The sequence below is a fragment of the Gymnoscopelus braueri genome (assembly GCF_963280865.1).
Source record: "Gymnoscopelus braueri genome assembly, chromosome: 24".
Lineage (NCBI taxonomy): Eukaryota > Metazoa > Chordata > Actinopteri > Myctophiformes > Myctophidae > Gymnoscopelus > Gymnoscopelus braueri.
This window is the reverse complement of record NC_137626.1, coordinates 1,288,787-1,308,786: the sequence shown is the minus strand read 5'-3', so window position 1 is coordinate 1,308,786 and position 20,000 is coordinate 1,288,787. Positions and strand designations below refer to the sequence as shown.

At 40.3% G+C, this 20,000-nt stretch overlaps 1 protein-coding gene across 1 annotated transcript in view; it reads right to left on the bottom strand.

Moving 5' to 3' along the window:
* Positions 1-11,085, bottom strand: part of f10 (coagulation factor X) — a gene marked incomplete at both ends in the record, with an annotated part of 31,414 nt that extends 20,329 nt beyond the window's left edge. The window contains 2 exons of the mRNA XM_080421992.1: positions 7,689-7,816; positions 11,006-11,085. Coding sequence (XP_080278118.1) covers positions 7,689-7,816; positions 11,006-11,085 — 208 coding nt within the window. The remainder of the gene's footprint in view (positions 1-7,688; positions 7,817-11,005) is intronic.
* Positions 11,086-20,000: the final 8,915 nt, after the last annotated feature.

Below are 20,000 nucleotides of genomic sequence, written 5' to 3'. Positions count from 1 at the left end.
AATTGTTATTGTGATCAACGTTTCCCTGTCATCTCTCCTATGGAACCAACATCAATACAGCATGGATGGAATTGTGGACAAAATCCTATCCAACGATAACAAAATATTCTACCTTTTGGGTCTGAGAGTCTAAACCTCATCAAACGGTGGTTCTGTGGCTCAAATGACCAATACATGATGGACCTTGATATGAAAAGGGTTAAAAATCTCTGCTTTAGAGCATCAGCCCAGGTTAGAAGGTTTGGGGAAACTAAAGAGGTGAGGTTGAGATGGTTTGGACATGTGAAAAGGTGAGGTTGAGATGGTTTGGACATGTGAAAAGGAGAGGTTGAGATGGTTTGGACATGTGAAAAGGTGAGGTTGAGATGGTTTGGACCTGTCATCTCTCCTATGGAACCAACATCAATACAGCATGGATGGAATTGTGGACAAAATCCTATCCAACGATAACAAAATATTCTACCTTTTGGGTCTGAGAGTCTAAACCTCATCAAACGGTGGTTCTGTGGCTCAAATGACCAATACATGATGGACCTTGATATGAAAAGGGTTAAAAATCTCTGCTTTAGAGCATCAGCCCAGGTTAGAAGGTTTGGGGAAACTAAAGAGGTGAGGTTGAGATGGTTTGGACATGTGAAAAGGTGAGGTTGAGATGGTTTGGACATGTGAAAAGGAGAGGTTGAGATGGTTTGGACATGTGAAAAGGTGAGGTTGAGATGGTTTGGACATGTGAAAAGGTGAGGTTGAGATGGTTTGGACATGTGAAAAGGAGAGATGAGGACGGAGTACACTGTGAGAAGGATGCTGAAGATGGAGCTGCCAGGTAAGAGGAGAAGAGGAGAGGCCAAAGAGGAGGTTTATGGATGTGGTGAGAGAGGACATGCATGCAGGTGGCTGGAGTCACAGAGGCACAGAGACACAGAGAACAGACACAGAGAACAGACACAGAGAACAGACACAGAGAACAGAACCAACAACAGAGAACAGACACAGAGAACAGAACCAACAACAGAGAACAGACACAGAGAACAGAACCAACAACAGAGAACAGACACAGAGAACAGACACAGAGAACAGACACAGAGAACAGACACAGAGAACAGACACAGAGAACAGACACAGAGAACAGAACCAGGTGGAAACACATGATCTGCTGTGAATGAATTAGACGAAAATAATCTGGCTGAAGGAAAACATGGGGCTGTGTCTTAATGTGCTTTGTTCTGTTATCTCCTCGATGCTCACTGCTACAAGGTTATATGAAGAAGGAAAGGACATCTACAGGCATATGATGGTAGATGTGTTTACAAAATGATACAGCATGTAGATTTGAACCTGTGACGTGTAATCCACACACGCATGTAATCACAATTTGAAGTCACATAAAGAACATCCACACATGTAGATGGACAGGAGCAACAAGCATTGTTTATTCTTTGTGACTTCATGAAACCCATATGTTTTAGTGCAAACGATAATGTGTACTCGTGTGTAGATCACATGTTACGAGTGGCTCAGATCAGATCTACAAGCTATCAAATTTGCAAAACATCTGACTTCATGTCCTGTAGATGCAGTGGTGGGAAAAGTACTCAAATGTTTTACTTAAGTAGAAGTATCAATACTGCAATGTACTCTGTTACAAGTAAAAGTCTGGTATAAGAAATGTATTCGAGTAAAAGTACAAAAGTATTAGTATCAAAATGTACTTAAAGAACCAAAAGTAAAAGTATTAAAATGTTTGAAAATAGCAGATCTACAAGCTCAGTGAGCTTGTAGATCTGCTATTTTCAAATAGTATAAAATAGGACTATATTCAATTCAATTCAATCTTTATTTCAGACTCAGGGTCCATATAGCAAAACATGACAATCACACAGTAAAAGCAATAAAAACATAAAATAAAATAAAAAGAAATAAAAGAAAAACCACATAAAAACAGTCCAACTACAGTATTTCAAAGTCCGTAGAGGCTGTTACGCCAATGTCTCCATATCGTGGAAGAGTACCGAGTAGAACTTTTGACAGGGTTAATTAAAATCTTAATAACATGATTGTCAGACTTTTCAAGACGGAATTTGTACATTAAATTTCTTAACAGGGCTTGACATGTAGGTACCCCCAGGTTTACAAACAGCTGGCTGGCACTGTGCCATCTTGGTACCCTCACCAGCAACCGTAGAGCATCATTATATGCTACTTTTAGTTTTCGCATGCTGCTAGCTTTGTAGTTACTCCATAAGTGAGCCGTATACAATGGTGTACAGAATGCTTTAAAGAGTGAAACCTTGACATGTACAGAGCATTTGTGAAATTTCCGCATTAGTATGTTTGCCTGGGCATACAATTTGCATCTTTGTCTATGGATGTCTTTGTCATCAGAGAGATCATCGGATATACAGTGTCCTAGGTACTTAATCTCACTGCACACAAGTAGTATGTTGCTACTGAGAATAAAATTAGGAAATACTGCCTTTTTATCATCTTTACTTCGCACAATCATGATGCTACTCTTCTTGGCATTATATTTAATATTAAAATCAATGCCATACTGGGAGCAAACCCTGAGAAGCTGTTGTAAGCCTGCACTGTACGGGGAATAGATAATCAAATCATCTGCATACATAAGGTGATTGACTACAGAGTCACCTATGACACATCCAGTTTTACACTGGTTCAGTTTCCTAGAGAGCCCATCCATGTATAAATTAAATAATAGAGGAGACAAAATCCCCCCTTGCTTAACACCATTACCAACATAGAAATGTTCGGACACAGTATTTCCCCACTTCACCTGCATAGTCTGATGTGCATACCAAAAGGCTAGTATCCTTATAATGTACTTGGGTACCCCTCTTTGGCACATTTTGTCAAATAACTTGAAATGATTCAACCGGTCAAATGCCCTAGAAGCATCAATAAAACACAGAAACATGGTGGAATTCTGACTTCTATATTTTGCAATAATGTCCTTTAAAGCAAAAATACACATATCAGTGCCATGTTTCCTTTTAAAACCAAACTGGTTGTCAGCTGTGGTAATATACCTATCCAGTCTGTCCAACAGGATTTTCTCCAATACTTTGGAGAGTATACTAGCTAAAGCAATGGGTCTGTAATTATCAATGCTATTTATTTTCCCAGCTTTGTCCTTAATAACTGGCACAAGTAGTACCGCTAACATGGAATCTGGTAAGATACCATGGTTAAGGAAACCAGTAATACATAGAGCAAGCATAGGAGCAAGCTTCAGACTGGCATTTTTTAAGTGTTCAGCTGAGATGTGATCCGGGCCACAAGCTTTGTTATTTTCTAGCTTCATTATAGTGTTATAGACTTCCTCAGCTCTAACTGTCACATTTTCAGTGGGGTCAACCTTCTCCACCAGAAAAGAGTCACTCTTAACACAGTTGAACAGCTCATAATAGTGTTGCCGCCACAGTTCTGCAATGTTGCCAGACCCACACACACCTTCAATGGATGACGGTAAGGGAGTTTTACTACTGTTTAAGGTTTTGACCTCTTGCCAGAAATCAAAACAGCTGTTGTTGCGCAGCTTTTTGGCAAGTGAGTCAGCCCTCATTGTGTCCTCATTTTTTTTGATGAATCGGACAGCATACTAGTATTTGGCGTTAGTGGCCTGTTTCTGTTCAAACACAGACCCCTGTCTTGGCCTACCTGATTCTGACCATACTTTAAAAGCATCTCTAGCAGCAGTGTGTAGCTCAGTCACATATTCATTCCAACCTGGTTTTATACTGAACTCCTTTTTCTTATCCTTGTAAAGACCCTTACTTGAGGCATTTAAAATGCTAATGATAACATCATAGGTAGAACATAAATCTCTACAATGATGCACATTTTTACAGTTGATGTCACTGCACTGCATGGCTTCTCTAGGAAGTCTAACAGAGTCTAATGATTTGTCTGTGAGTGAGGTATAGTGATTAATATCCTTCTCACTTAGCTTAGTCCAATCCAGCCTCCCTGTGTATGTTTTACTGTTATCCACAGCTATAGCTGGGATATTTTCAACATTTAGGGTCATTATAATCGGGATATGATCTGTGGTGGCCAGATCATAGCAGATAGTTATAGTTATCTACCAATGATATAGACACTGGTTGTGGCATTGTCCTTGATGAATGCATTAATAAATGCCAATCTATTGCGATATTCGTCTTCATTTTGATATGATTCATAAGGTGTGTATATATTTACAATAATAAATGACCTATTTTCATACTTGATCTCTATACCAATGGCCCAGTTTACCTCTAGTCTAATCACTGTAACCAGAGGATCATATTTACTGTTCCAGAGAATCGCCACACCACCTGGTATTCTACCATGAGCTATTCTATCACAGAGGTCAGTAGTAGACTCTCCAACTCCATGAAAGTTAGCATGCAGTGAATTCAGCTTTTCTAGGTCTTGTTTAGGTAGCCATGTCTCTTGTAAGCACAGAATGTCACATTCCTCCAATAGTTTGTCCACAACCAGCCGCCTCGCTTTGTCACCAGCACTGTGCCCCACACGTAGGCCCCGTGTGTTATAAGACACCACCCGCATCATACTGTTTATGTGCTACGGGCATTTTCATCCGTAGATGACTGGTCCCCGTGTTGTACAGGAGCGATCACTTTATTTATATTATTCGTTGTAGTGTTTACACCTATAAGCGACCCACTGGTAGCTGGCCGTCTTGGCTCAAAATATCGTCTCACATAGATGCCTGCTGGCCACAGTTCTGGGTCGTACATTTCAGCCACTTCATTACATTCAGCAGTGATGTGAAATGAGCTGAATCTACTCTGATAATGCGACTCAATCTTTCGACAAGTAACTGTTCGGTTAAGTTTCTCTTTCAGATACACAGCTAGCATGTTAGCTTCCAATTGTGGGGCGAACTTAGTGGCAAACACACTCACCATCTTCGTGTTTATGACATGTATGTCAGAACTCACAGGTATGCTACATATAGTGGTTAATGTATGTTTTATAATGTAATCATTTATATCGGCAAAGTAACTAGTAATATAAGTTAGTAATAATTGTAGTGGAGTAAAACTACAATATTTGCCTCTGAGATGTAATGGAGTAGAAGTAAAAGTACTTAAAATTGGAAACACACACAATAAAGTAAAAGTGCCGCAAAATTGTACTTAAGTACAGTACTTGAGTAAATGTACTCAGTTACTTTACACCACTGTGTAGAGGCACTTTATTTCTTTATGTAGCACAATAGCACGATAAGGACCTGTGTGTTTAGTGACCTCTGACCTCGGCCTGACAGACTTGCTGCCATGTGTTCTTGTCAACAGATTAGCTGTTTTTTTTTCTTGTTCCTCATACATACTCATATAGTTTGTGTTTAATAGAGACTCATACATATAGTTTGTGTTTAATAGAGACTCATACATATAGTTTGTGTTTAATAGAGACTCATACATATAGTTTGTGTTTAATAGAGACTCATACATATAGTTTGTGTTTAATAGAGACTCATACATATGGTTTGTGTTTAATAGAGACTCATATATATAGTTTGTGTTTAATAGAGACTCAAACATATAGTTTGTGTTTAATAGAGACTCATACATATAGTTTGTGTTTAATAGAGACTCATATATATAGTTTGTGTTTAATAGAGACTCATATATATAGTTTGTGTTTAATAGAGACTCATACATACACATACAGTTTGTGTTTAATAGAGACTCATACATATAGTTTGTGTTTAATAGAGACTCATACATATAGTTTGTGTTTAATAGAGACTCATATATATAGTTTGTGTTTAATAGAGACTCATACATATAGTTTGTGTTTAATAGAGACTCATACATATAGTTTGTGTTTAATAGAGACTCATATATATAGTTTGTGTTTAATAGAGACTCATACATACAGTTTGTGTTTAATAGAGACTCATACATATAGTTTGTGTTTAATAGAGACTCATACATATAGTTTGTGTTTAATAGAGACTCATATATATAGTTTGTGTTTAATAGAGACTCATACATACAGTTTGTGTTTAATAGAGACTCATACATACAGTTTGTGTTTAATAGAGACTCATACATATAGTTTGTGTTTAATAGAGACTCATACATATAGTTTGTGTTTAATAGAGACTCATATATATAGTTTGTGTTTAATAGAGACTCATACATACAGTTTGTGTTTAATAGAGACTCATACATACAGTTTGTGTTTAATAGAGACTCATACATATAGTTTGTGTTTAATAGAGACTCATACATACAGTTTGTGTTTAATAGAGACTCAAACATATAGTTTGTGTTTAATAGAGACTCATACATACAGTTTGTGTTTAATAGAGACTCATACATATAGTTTGTGTTTTCACTTCTGTGACGAAAGCATTGACGTCAAGGACGTTGTCTGGAGTTAGTGAGGCTGATCAGAGTCACAGTTACTTAAGTAAAAGTATCAATACTGACTGCAAAGTACTCTGTTACAAGTAAAAGTCACGGCCTTCAAAATTCACTCGAGTAAAAGTACAAAAGTCTTGGTATCAACATGTACCAAAAGTAAAAGAAAATAGCAGATCTACAAGCTCAGAGTCAGACTGCTTTGAGTCAGGCAGGGTGCGCGCTCTCAGAGTTATAAGCGTCATTAGACATAAATGTGTGAGATCCTGTGTTAATGCTGTTGCCTAAGACTAAAAGACTAAGATTGTTATATTTAGTCAACTAAGACTAGACTAAGACTAAACCCTTTCAGATGACTAAAATAGGACTAAAACTAAATGGTGTGTTATTCTAAAGACGTAGGCCTCTGTAAATCCGGGCCTGGACCTGGAATTTGCTGTCAAAATGAACCGCTACAGATATGCAGAGCGCAAGAAAACACACATTCATGGGTAAGCCTCAAAACACAGTATCCATGCAAAGCAAAAACGGTAAAGCAAAAAACACTTCATACAAAGAAAGAGAAGAGATGAAACAAACTAAAAACACTTCATACAAAGAAAGAGAAGAGATGAAACAAACTAAAAACACATCATACAAAGAAAGAGAACAGATGAAACAAACTAAAAACACTTCATACAAAGAAAGAGAACAGATGAAACAAACTAAAAACACATCATACAAAGAAAGAGAACAGATGAAACAAACTCAATAAACATCAAACAGTGTGATTGATGTTTTTGGGGGGAAGAGGGTCTAGAGAGTGGCTGGTGGAGTTTGAACCTTGACCTCTCAGTCTCACAGCCAACACTGTGACCACAAGGCCACTGATCTGCTGTTAGCATTTAAACTATTATTATTTACTATGAGTACAATGTATGACACACACACACACACACACACACACACACACACACACACACACACACACACACACACACACACACACACACACACACACACACACACACACACACACACACACACACACACACACACACACACACACACACACACACACACACACACACACACACACACACACACACACAAAAAAACACCCCTATCTCTACTTGTCTCCGTCTCTCTTTCTTGGAGTCTGTCTGTCTGTCTGTCTGTCTGTCTGTCTGTCTGTCTGTCTGTCTGCCTGGTTGCTCTATATATCCGTCTACCTGCCTGTCCGTCTGTCTGCCTACCTGCCTGTCTGTCTACCTGCCTGTCTGTCTGTCATAGCAGTGTTGTACGTACCGTCACAGGAGACATGCTGGAGGACACACAGACACACACAGGCGAGGACAGACAGACGACACATCATGGCCGACGTCTCAGGACGAGAAGCCTCCATTACTGCTGCCCTGACGTTACTGGACTGAACACTACCACACAACCACTACCACACTACTACACAACTACTACACACTGCAGAGGAACACAGGCCAATGACCCTGAGAGAGAGAGAGAGGGAGGGAGGGAGGGAGGGCGGGAGGGAGGGATGATAGGGTTACAGTAGCCCTGGTCCAGAGTGTTAGTGACTTCTCTCTAACGCTCTGCCAGCCGCTGGGCTCTGCTCATAGACAAGGAATTCCACTGCCCTGCGAGGGCTCCAACTGTAGTAAAAATAAACAAAACCACGTCGCTACTCACCGAAACAAAGGCTGTTTTGTGTTGTTGAAAGTCTGTTCTCGGAGGTGGGAACCCTCTCAGCACCCCACCTTCTCTGTATAATACACTTTTTGTCTAGAAAATAAAATATTTCACCGTAAGGAAAAATCTGGTCAATAGAAAAATTCCATTGACAAGATCTGTAGAGGGCGCAGTGGAGCAACCAAAAACATATTTTCTTTCTGGTGAAATATTTTATTTTCTGGCCAAAAAGTGTATTATACAGAGAAGGTGGGGTGCTGAGAGGGTTCCCACCTCCGAGAACAGACTTTCAACAACACAAAACAGCCTTTGTTTCGGTGAGTAGTGAAGTGGTTTTGTTTATTTTTACTACAGTTGGAGCCCTCACAGGGCAGTGGAATTCCTTGTCTATGAGCAGAGCCCAGCGGCTGGCAGAGCGTTAGAGAGAAGTCACTAACGCCCTGGACCAGGGCTAGGGCTACAGAAGCCTGTGCAATACCACATTTGGCCAAAGGTGGTGTACCGCACAGGCTTCTGTAGCCTGACAAGGTTCCATACAAGAGAACAAAGTCCTACATTACATTCTTTTGGCATCGCCACTAGATGGCGCAGCGGTAGCGCTGCCCCGCCATATTTCGAGTGACCAACTTTTTTTTACTCACATAAAAAAAATGATATTCACCAACAACATTTTACCAACACGTAATCCATAATTTTCCAACCCACAAAATATAAACCAACAGCTTTTCAAAATAAACCTACCAAAATAAACCTACTATCCGTACATAGCAATGAGTACTATAGAGACACACAGGAACTACAAATTTCTCACCCACAATTGAGACAGTGCACCCACACGAGGTCCGTTGTACTACTGAACGATGTACTGCAGCTGTCACTGCAATTCCAATGAGAGGAATATGAGTTAGTCTACTTTTAAAATGATCCTACATGAACTGGAGACGATAGAGTTGAATAAAAATATGTTTCTAAATGTATAGAGTGTCTTTATCAACATATCTTCTTGTTTCCTTAATAGTTGATGTGTTTTACATTTAATTTGCCACTTTAATGGGTTACCCATAATGTTAACACAGCAGAGGGGAGACGACAGACAGACAGACAGACAAGTAGTCCCATTTCAGTGACATCACTGTCTTTACGAGCGCCGTCTTTGAATTCTCATCCCAATCCAGACTGACTTTTATTTGTTCATGTCTATATTTTGAACATCTCATAGGCTTACATTAATTTTCTACCTACCACGGAGCTCCGACGGTACATGAAAAATTCAAACGTGTGGGTTTACCGTTGTTGTATTAACTTGCCTGAATGTAAGTTGGGGAAATAACCCAACTAAATGGAGGAGTGACATATCCCGACATTTTCAACTACTTAGTGAATTCTCCAGGATAGAATTAATATACAAATAGTCTTGCAAGATGCTGTTTGGATAATTGTCCAAAATAAATAGCCTATAGGCCTAAAAAATGATACATGAGAGACACAAACATATCTGGGTATTGAAAACCTCAAGGGATGCGTCTGTGACGTACAGTATATACCATGCGACCACAACCTTAGATTTCAGATGCTAGAACTTTTGAGACACTGATAGAGTATATTATAGTATATTGTGGGTTGTATATTGAGATGGCAGGTATGTCACATTAAAAAGGACAAATAAAAAAAATGGGACACTTTATTAGAACACAAAAAAAATGCTACAACATGATGTTCTTGTTCTTGATCTTGTTCTTGTTCTCCTGACAAGAAATTAAACTTTTAAATGAAAAATGTAGATAGTCTTGATTAAAATGTAGCAGCGCCGTCATGTGATTAGTGTGAGCCCCCCCCCCCCCAACAACCAAAAAGTGACCCTTTGGTACCTACCAAAAAGATACAATTTGGTACATTCCAAAACGTGACCTTTCAGATGACCAGGTCCAGACCTGGATTTACACAGTCACCCCCCCACCCAACAAGAACAAAAGTGATCTTTTGGTACCTACCAAAAAGTGACCTTTTGGGACCTACCAAAAAGTGACCTTTTGGGACCTACCAAAAAGTTACCTATCAAATGACCAGGTCCAGGCCCGGATTTACAGAGGCCTATGTCTAAAAAATATATTGAATGCAACACACACACACACACACACACACACACACACACACACACACACACACACACACACACACACACACACACACACACACACACACACACACACACACACACACACACACACACACACACACACACACACACACACACACACACACACACACAATAACAGCCACAACACTACGAACATAGTCGTACTACAACCTGAAAAAAACAACCTCGTAGATTCAACCTGAAAACAGAAACTACACTAGTACCAACATAGTGGTAGATTCAACGTCGGCCTTCAAACCTGAAAAAACAGCAACATCTTTAACCACATCGCCACACATACGACCACACATACGACCACACATACGACCACACATACGACACAATCAGCATCCATCCAACACCAACAATATACACCACAAGCAACATCCAACACAAACTGCAGCATGAAGCAACTGCAGCATCCAGCAAAGGAAAAGGAAACATTAGGACCGTCACAATTATTACATAATCACAAGTATTTGAGATCGCAATACTTTTTGGGGATAATAGTCATAATAGTCATAATAGTTTCCATGTTGAAAAATATTTTCAAACATTTTCAAAAACATGTGGAAATAGCCGAACTACAAGCTCAAAACGCATCACAACGTGATGCGTTTTGAGCTTTAGTTTGGCTTTTGTTTACGAAGCCTAAAAAGGCCAGACAAAGTTGTATTCATAATGTTAGTACGACGCAATTAAATGGTTGATCGTAATTATTTGAGCGACAATGAATGGTCAAGTTAAAGGTCATAATGGTGACAGTCCTAAAGAGGTTCCTTACTTTGAGCCGTCTTCAGAGGAAACCCCCGGAGGACCGAGGTCTTCGGCGGAGACCACCGGCGGAGACCACCGAAGACACATACTGACACACCATGTGTACGCACGTGGAAAAACACGTGGAATTCTGCGTCAAGCAGCTATCGATCCACCGCGGAGACCACCGAAAACCAGGGCCATCGCGGAGGAATCCCCCCCCCATGCAGACACATCCATGGATAGAGAGAGATCTCCATCTCTAAGGGCATCCTCGGGTTCTACTGTAGGTGAGAACCTCAGTCTCCTGGTGTCTGGGAGGGTGTTCTACTGTAGGTGAGAACCTCAGTCTCCTGGTGTCTGGGAGGGTGTTCTACTGTAGGTGAGAACCTCAGTCTCCTGGTGTCTGGGAGGGTGTTCTACTGTAGGTGAGAACCTCAGTCTCCTGGTGTCTGGGAGGGTGTTCTACTATAGGTGAGAACCTCAGTCTCCTGGTGTCTGGGAGGGTGTTCTACTGTAGGTGAGAACCTCAGTCTCCTGGTGTCTGGGAGGGTGTTCTACTGTAGGTGAGAACCTCAGTCTCCTGGTGTCTGGGAGGGTGTTCTACAGTAGGAGAGAACCTCAGTCTCCTGGTGTCTGGGAGGGTGTTCTACTGTAGGTGAGAACCTCAGTCTCCTGGTGTCTGGGAGGGTGTTCTACTGTAGGTGAGAACCTCAGTCTCCTGGTGTCTGGGAGGGTGTTCTACTGTAGGTGAGAACATCAGTCTTCTGGTGTCTGGGAGGGTGTTCTACTGTAAGTGAGAACATCAGTCTCCTGGTGTCTGGGAGGGTGTTCTACTGTAAGTGAGAACCTCAGTCTCCTGGTGTCTGGGAGGGTGTTCTACTGTAGGTGAGAACCTCAGTCTCCTGGTGTCTGGGAGGGTGTTCTACTGTAGGTGAGAACATCAGTCTCCTGGTGTCTGGGAGGGTGTTCTACTGTAAGTGAGAACATCAGTCTTCTGGGCATTTATGGCACAAGAACAACGTCGGCACAGACTGTCTCCACTCTGAGAGAAAGAAAGAGAGAAAGAGAGAAAGAGAGAGAAAAAGAAAACAAACAAACATTAATTCAAGTGAGATATATAATAGGCTTGGTTTGTTTACTGTTGAGTGAGAAAACAATGTTGCACATTAAGCTAATCATCTGGGGACCACCCACGCCCCCCCAAATAATTTGGGGACCCCCAGACCCCTAGTTTGGGAACCACTGCTTTACAACACACAGACTAAACACTTAACCACGACCGACCGGCAGACACTCTTGTGTGTGTAAAGTCATTTATTTATTATGCCCATTCTCAAATGCTTTACTTGAGTAAACGTTCCAGATTCAGCAATTTAGAAATACTCTGTTACAAGTAAAAGTGTGGTATTAAAAATGTATTTGAGTAAAAGTACAATATTGGCATCAAAATATACTTTAAAGGGATAGTTCACCCCCAAAATTATTATTTTTTCTATCTATTAGTCACTCCATGGAGACTTGAATTCATGGATATTGTTTAGTTTTTGTCTCATTCCTAAGACAATAATTTGATGACCGGCAGCGGTTCCGGTAGGAGACACAAAGAGTCTCCTTTGTGTCTCCTACCGGATACATTAGCCGGTAGGAGACCGTAATCAAATTATTGTCTCAGTAATGAGACAAACACGAAACAATCTCCAAGGCTTCATGTAGTGTGTAATTGATAGAAAATAGGTAATATTTTGATAACAGCTGATCTACAAGCTCACAACGCGTCGATGCGACGCATTGTGAGCTTGTAGATCTGCCATTTTCAAATAGCCAAACTATGTACATAGGGCTGAAGTGGTTAATGTATGTTTTGCAATAATAATCCAAATCTACAAAGTAACTCAAGTTTTCAAATAATTGTAGTGGAGTAAAAGTATAATATTTGCCTCTGAGATGTAGTGGAGAAGAAGTAAAAGAAATTGGAAATTGGAAATACGCAAGTAAAGTACAAAGACCTCAAAAATGTTCTTAAGTAGAGTATTTAAGTAAATATACTTTCCACCACTGCAAACATCTCAATACAACACATATATTCACTTCACATCACACGACAGTGCTTCAAAGACATTCACAGGTGTTTCCAATGATACTAATGAAGGCTCTGTTCCATTTAGTGTAGCACAGTGGTTCTAATGAAGGCTCTGTTCCATTTAGTGTAACACAGTGGTTCTAATGAAGGCTCTGTTCCATTTAGTGTAACACAGTGGTTCTAATGAAGGCTCTGTTCCATTTAGTGTAGCACAGTGGTTCTAATGAAGGCTCTGTTCCATTTAGTGTAACACAGTGGTTCTAATGAAGGCTCTGTTCCATTTAGTGTAGCACAGTGGTTCTAATGAAGGCTCTGTTCCATTTAGTGTAGCACAGTGGTTCTAATAAAGGCTCTGTTCCATTTAGTGTAACACAGTGGTTCTAATGAAGGCTCTGTTCCATTTAGTGTAGCACTGTGGTTCTAATGAAATCTCTGTTCCATTTAGTGTAGCACTGTGGTTCTAATGAAGGCTCTGTTCCATTTAGTGTAACACAGTGGTTCTAATGAAGGCTCTATTCCATTTAGTGTAACACAGTGGTTCTAACGAAGGCTCGGTTCCATTTAGTGTAGCACAGTGGTTCTAATGAAGGCTCTGTTCCATTTAGTGTAGCACAGTGGTTCTAATGAAGGCTCTATTCCATTTAGTGTAACACAGTGGTTCTAACGAAGGCTCTGTTCCATTTAGTGTAGCACAGTGGTTCTAATGAAGGCTCTGTTCCATTTAGTGTAACACAGTGGTTCTAATGAAGGCTCTGTTCCATTTAGTGTAGAACAGTGGTTCTAATGAAGGCTCTATTCCATTTAGTGTAACAGTGGTTCTAATGAAGGCTCTGTTCCATTTAGTGTAGCACAGTGGTTCTAATGAAGGCTCTGTTCCATTTAATGTAACACAGTGGTTCTAACGAAGGCTCTGTTCCATATAGTGTAACACAGTGGTTCTGATGAAGGCTCTGTTCCATTTAGTGTAACACAGTGGTTCTAATGAAGGCTCTGTTCCATTTAGTGTAGCACAGTGGTTCTAACGAAGACTCTGTTCCATTTAGTGTAACACAGTGGTTCTAATGAAGGCTCTGTTCCATTTAGTGTAGCACAGTGGTTCTAATGAAGGCTCTGTTCCATTTAATGTAACACAGTGGTTCTAATGAAGACTCTGTTCCATTTAGTGTAACACAGTGGTTCTAACGAAGACTCTGTTCCATTTAGTGTAACACAGTGGTTCTAATGAAGACTTTGTTCCATTTAGTGTAACACAGTGGTTCTAATGAAGGCTCTGTTCCATTTAGTGTAGCACAGTGGTTCTAATGAAGGCTCTGTTCCATTTAATGTAACACAGTGGTTCTAACGAAGACTCTGTTCCATTTAGTGTAACACAGTGGTTCTAATGAAGACTTTGTTCCATTTAGTGTAACACAGTGGTTCTAATGAAGGCTCTGTTCCATTTAGTGTAACACAGTGGTTCTAATGAAGGCTCTGTTCCATTTAATGTAACACAGTGGTTCTAACGAAGGCTCCGTTCCATTTAGTGTAACACAGTGGTTCTAATGAAGGCTCTGTTCCATTTAGTGTAACACATGGTTCTAATGAAGGCTTTGTTCCATTTAGTGTAACACAGTGGTTCTAATGAAGGCTCTGTTCCATTTAGTGTAACAGTGGTTCTAATGAAGGCTCTGTTCCATTTAGTGTAACACAGTGGTTCTAACGAAGGCTCTGTTCCATATAGTGTAACACAGTGGTTCTGATGAAGGCTCTGTTCCATTTAGTGTAACACAGTGGTTCTAATGAAGGCTCTGTTCCATTTAGTGTAACACAGTGGTTCTAATGAAGGCTCTGTTCCATTTAGTGTAACACAGTGGTTCTAATGAAGGCTCTGTTCCATTTAGTGTAACAGTGGTTCTAATGAAGGCTCTATTCCATTTAGTGTAACACAGTGGTTCTAACGAAGGCTCTGTTCCATATAGTGTAACACAGTGGTTCTGATGAAGGCTCTGTTCCATTTAGTGTAACACAGTGGTTCTAATGAAGGCTCTGTTCCATTTAGTGTAGCACAGTGGTTCTAATGAAGGCTCTGTTCCATTTAGTGTAACACAGTGGTTCTAATGAAGGCTCTGTTTCATTTAGTGTAGCACAGTGGTTCTAACGAAGGCTCTGTTCCATTTAGTGTAGCACAGTGGTTCTAACGAAGGCTCTGTTCCATTTAGTGTAGCAGAGTGGTTCTAACGAAGGCTCTGTTCCATTTAGTGTAGCACAGTGGTTCTAATGAAGGCTCTGTTCCATTTAGTGTAACACAGTGGTTCTAACGAAGGCTCTGTTCCATTTAGTGTAACACAGTGGTTCTAATGAAGGCTCTGTTCCATTTAGTGTAACACAGTGGTTCTAATGAAGGCTCTGTTCCATTTAGTGTAGCATAGTGGTTCTAATGAAGGCTCTGTTCCATTTAGTGTAACACAGTGGTTCTAACGAAGGCTCTGTTCCATTTAGTGTAGCACAGTGGTTCTAATGAAGGCTCTGTTCCATTTAGTGTAACACAGTGGTTCTAATGAAGGCTCTGTTTCATTTAGTGTAGCACAGTGGTTCTAACGAAGGCTCTGTTCCATTTAGTGTAGCACAGTGGTTCTAATGAAGGCTCTGTTCCATTTAGTGTAGCAGAGTGGTTCTAACGAAGGCTCTGTTCCATTTAGTGTAGCACAGTGGTTCTAATGAAGGCTCTGTTCCATTTAGTGTAACACAGTGGTTCTAATGAAGGCTCTGTTCCATTTAGTGTAACACAGTGGTTCTAATGAAGGCTCTGTTCCATTTAGTGTAGCACAGTGGTTCTAATGAAGGCTCTGTTCCATTTAGTGTAACACAGTGGTTCTAATGAAGGCTCTGTTTCATTTAGTGTAGCACAGTGGTTCTAACGAAGGCTCTGTTCCATTTAGTGTAGCACAGTGGTTCTAACGAAGGCTCTGTTCCATTTAGTGTAGCAGAGTGGTTCTAACGAAGGCTCTGTTCCATTTAGTGTAGCACAGTGGTTCTAATGAAGGCTCTGTTCCATTTAGTGTAACACAGTGGTTCTAACGAAGGCTCTGTTCCATTTAGTGTAACACAGTGGTTCTAATGAAGGCTCTGTTCCATTTAGTGTAACACAGTGGTTCTAATGAAGGCTCTGTTCCATTTAGTGTAGCATAGTGGTTCTAATGAAGGCTCTGTTCCATTTAGTGTAACACAGTGGTTCTAACGAAGGCTCTGTTCCATTTAGTGTAGCACAGTGGTTCTAATGAAGGCTCTGTTCCATTTAGTGTAACACAGTGGTTCTAATGAAGGCTCTGTTTCATTTAGTGTAGCACAGTGGTTCTAACGAAGGCTCTGTTCCATTTAGTGTAACACAGTGGTTCTAATGAAGGCTCTGTTCCATTTAGTGTAGCACAGTGGTTCTAACGAAGGCTCTGTTTCATTTAGTGTAGCAGAGTGGTTCTAACGAAGGCTCTGTTCCATTTAGTGTAGCACAGTGGTTCTAATGAAGGCTCTGTTCCATTTAGTGTAACACAGTGGTTCTAACGAAGGCTCTGTTTCATTTAGTGTAGCAGAGTGGTTCTAACGAAGGCTCTGTTCCATTTAGTGTAGCACAGTGGTTCTAACGAAGGCTCTGTTCCATTTAGTGTAGCACAGTGGTTCTAACGAAGGCTCTGTTCCATTTAGTGTAGCACAGTGGTTCTAATGAAGGCTCTGTTTCATTTAGTGTAGCACAGTGGTTCTAACGAAGGCTCTGTTCCATTTAGTGTAACACAGTGGTTCTAATGAAGGCTCTGTTCCATTTAGTGTAGCACAGTGGTTCTAATGAAGGCTCTGTTCCATTTAGTGTAACACAGTGGTTCTCAGACTTTTCAATTTCCACGACCCCCATAACTCTCAGAGTGTACAAATGGAACCAAATGGACCCATACGGGTCCATTAGGTTCCATGTGTACACTCTCAGAGTTACAGACCTGTAAGGGTCCATTTGGTTCCATTTGTAAACTCTCAGAGTTACACACCCGTAAGGGAGCCATTTGGAAACTCTTCAAGGAACCATGAGGGTCCCTGGACCCACATTTTAGACCCACAGGTGTAGCAGAGTGTTTCCAGTGAGCCAACAATGGGCTGTTTGACCAGAATGGAACAGAGCCTTCATTAGTATCATTGGTAACAACCTGTGAATGTCTTCACAATATGGCAGCCGTGCATAGAGCCTATTCCTTAATGCTAAGCAGCTAATTAAGCTAAGCTAACACACCTGTAGAAACTCACCTGTATGGAGATCATTCTCTCTGTTTCCACAGCCTGGTAAACACTGATAGAACTCTACTCAGCCTCCATGTGGAGTAATGTTACATAATCACTTGTCTTTTTACTTTTTTACCAAACAAATCAGAGTTTGTAACACACAGTGTGTTTGCTACTGTGTGTGTGTGAGTGTGTGTGTGTGTGAGGGGGAGGGGGAGGGGCGCGACAATCAGAAGACTAAAATAGCCACACCCCTCCCTGCTTCCCTAGTCAGTGGTCCTCAACCTGTGGGTCTGGACCCCCAGAGGGGACCCCGGCCCGCACATGATTTTTTTTTTTGGGGGGGGGGGTCCCAGACGACAGTTAAGTGACAATGTAAGGACTTTTAAGAGCTTTTTAACCTATTCAAACTGAGAACGCATCTCTGTCATTTTAGATTCATTTGGCTATTCAAAAAAATAGCAGATATACAAGCTCACAGTGCGGCACCGAGTGCTGCACTATGAGCTTGTAGATCTGCTATTTTTGAAAAAATCGTGAGAATTTGTGCAAATCTTTTGAATATAAATATATATATATATATATATATATATATATATATATATATATATAGGCTATTATTATTTTTTTAACATTTTTTAAACACCCCCCCCACAAGCAAAGATTAGAACAACTTTTCACTATTTTTCAAAAACAGCAGATCTACAAAGTGCCGCGCTATGAGCTTGTAGATCTGCTATTTTTGAATAGCCAAAGAAATAAAAAAAATGTCACAGATGCTATCCCCGGTCTTAATGGGTTAACTCTTTGACTGCGGACGACGCGATAACGCGTCAAGTGCTACTTTGTCCAGTTGGCCGTCGACGCGTTCGGCGCGTTCATTGTTTAATCTCTGATTGCGCTATGCTGCTTAATATTCAATGTTATTCTCGAGTTCCACTTACTTCACGGACATCTGCATCCGGTTTCATGACCTGGATTCCGTTTCCGGTTTTTGATTTTTTTCCCCAGTCATTTTCGTCCAAAATAGGTAAATAAACGGGTTTTCACACGGTATAACGGACAGGTTCTCTTCTATAATCTATGGTCTGGGTGACGATCAGTCATCGCCGTCGTGTATCACATCGTAATTTTCGCCGATCAAAACAATCTGGGACGACGTCACATCCGTTTTCATGTTTTTCCTTGTCTAATCTATCAAGAAGGGTGAGAGAGACCCAACGACATGACCAAGCTGTCATGTGCTGCTCTCTAGTGGTGGATTTGTGCTGGGTCTTTAAATTATGTGTCCTTAAATTATTTTCATGAGAAAAATTCAAAATATAAAAATAAAAAAACACGAAAATTGCTGGCACTGGGGGAGTACTTTATGAAAATACTCTGGCAGTCAAAGAGTTAATACCTCAAGAAAAAAGAAAAAGAACCATCACTGCATCAAGTAATCAACAAACTATACTTAACAAACTAAAAAAATTGTCAAACATTAGACAAATATAAGAAAGAGGCAACAATTGTGAAAATAGCAGATCTACAAGCTCACAACGGCTCGCTTTGAGAGCCGTTGTGAGCTTGTAGATCTGCTATTTTCACAATCTTTGTCTATGGAACCTAAAATGTAATGCCTCAACTCAACGTCTGGGCGTACGTTAATTTTGTTGGAAATAATAATATTAATATCCGGTAGTTGGCAACCCTAGGTGGAATAAATGCTCATATTTTTTTTTCTCGTCCTTGATATGAAAAGGTTTGAGCACTATTGAACCAAAACTAAACAAGTCAAAGCGTCATTGTGCTTTAATAAGACCTGGAACGCATCTGTGTCACTTTTAGATTTGAGCTAAAATAAAAGCATTATTTCACACTTTGGCTATTGAAAAATACCAGAAATACAAGCTTGAGGCGCGGCACCAAGTGCCGCGCCTCAAGCTTGTGGATCTGTTATTTTTGAAAAATTGTGAAAATGTGTGCAAATCTTTGAATATGTATTCTTATAAAGCAAACATTTTTAACTCAAGGTCCCTGGAACAACATATTTTGAGATGGAGGTCGCCGGCCAAATACATATAATGTTGGGGGTCCTTGACATGAAAAAGTTTGAGCACCACTGATATAGAAACATACGTTTTTTTTCAGAATACAGTTGGGATTTAGAAGACATTTGTAGAATCGGCTTCAGGTCTTAATGGAAAAACTTCAAGTTGACCCACACACAACGTTGATCCATTAAATGTGTTTATTTCAGAACAAAACCATACAGACCAGAACTTTCATTAGAGTCTCGTCAACGTTATTTTATCCTTGGAAAACGCTGGCCTGTTTTGACCCATATGTTGTTTTGACCCATATGTTGTTTTGACCCATATGTTGTTTTGACCCATATGTTGTTTTGACCCATATGTTGTTTTGACCCATATGTTGTCAAACAAAACAAAACAAGACAATTCAAAGCTAGCAGAACTACGAGGTCACACATTATCATGACAACAATAGGTTGAAAGTGATGAGACAAATGGGGACACATCAGCTGCATAATTACAGATAACAATCAAATTAATCAAATGAAGGCTGATCTATCGTTCCGACAGATGTAGATATTATCAGTCTGTGACACGTTTCATGGTGGCTTCCACCCTGTTGATGAGGTCAATCACCATGTTAACGTATTTACATAGACATTAACCCAGTGGTTCTCAAAGTG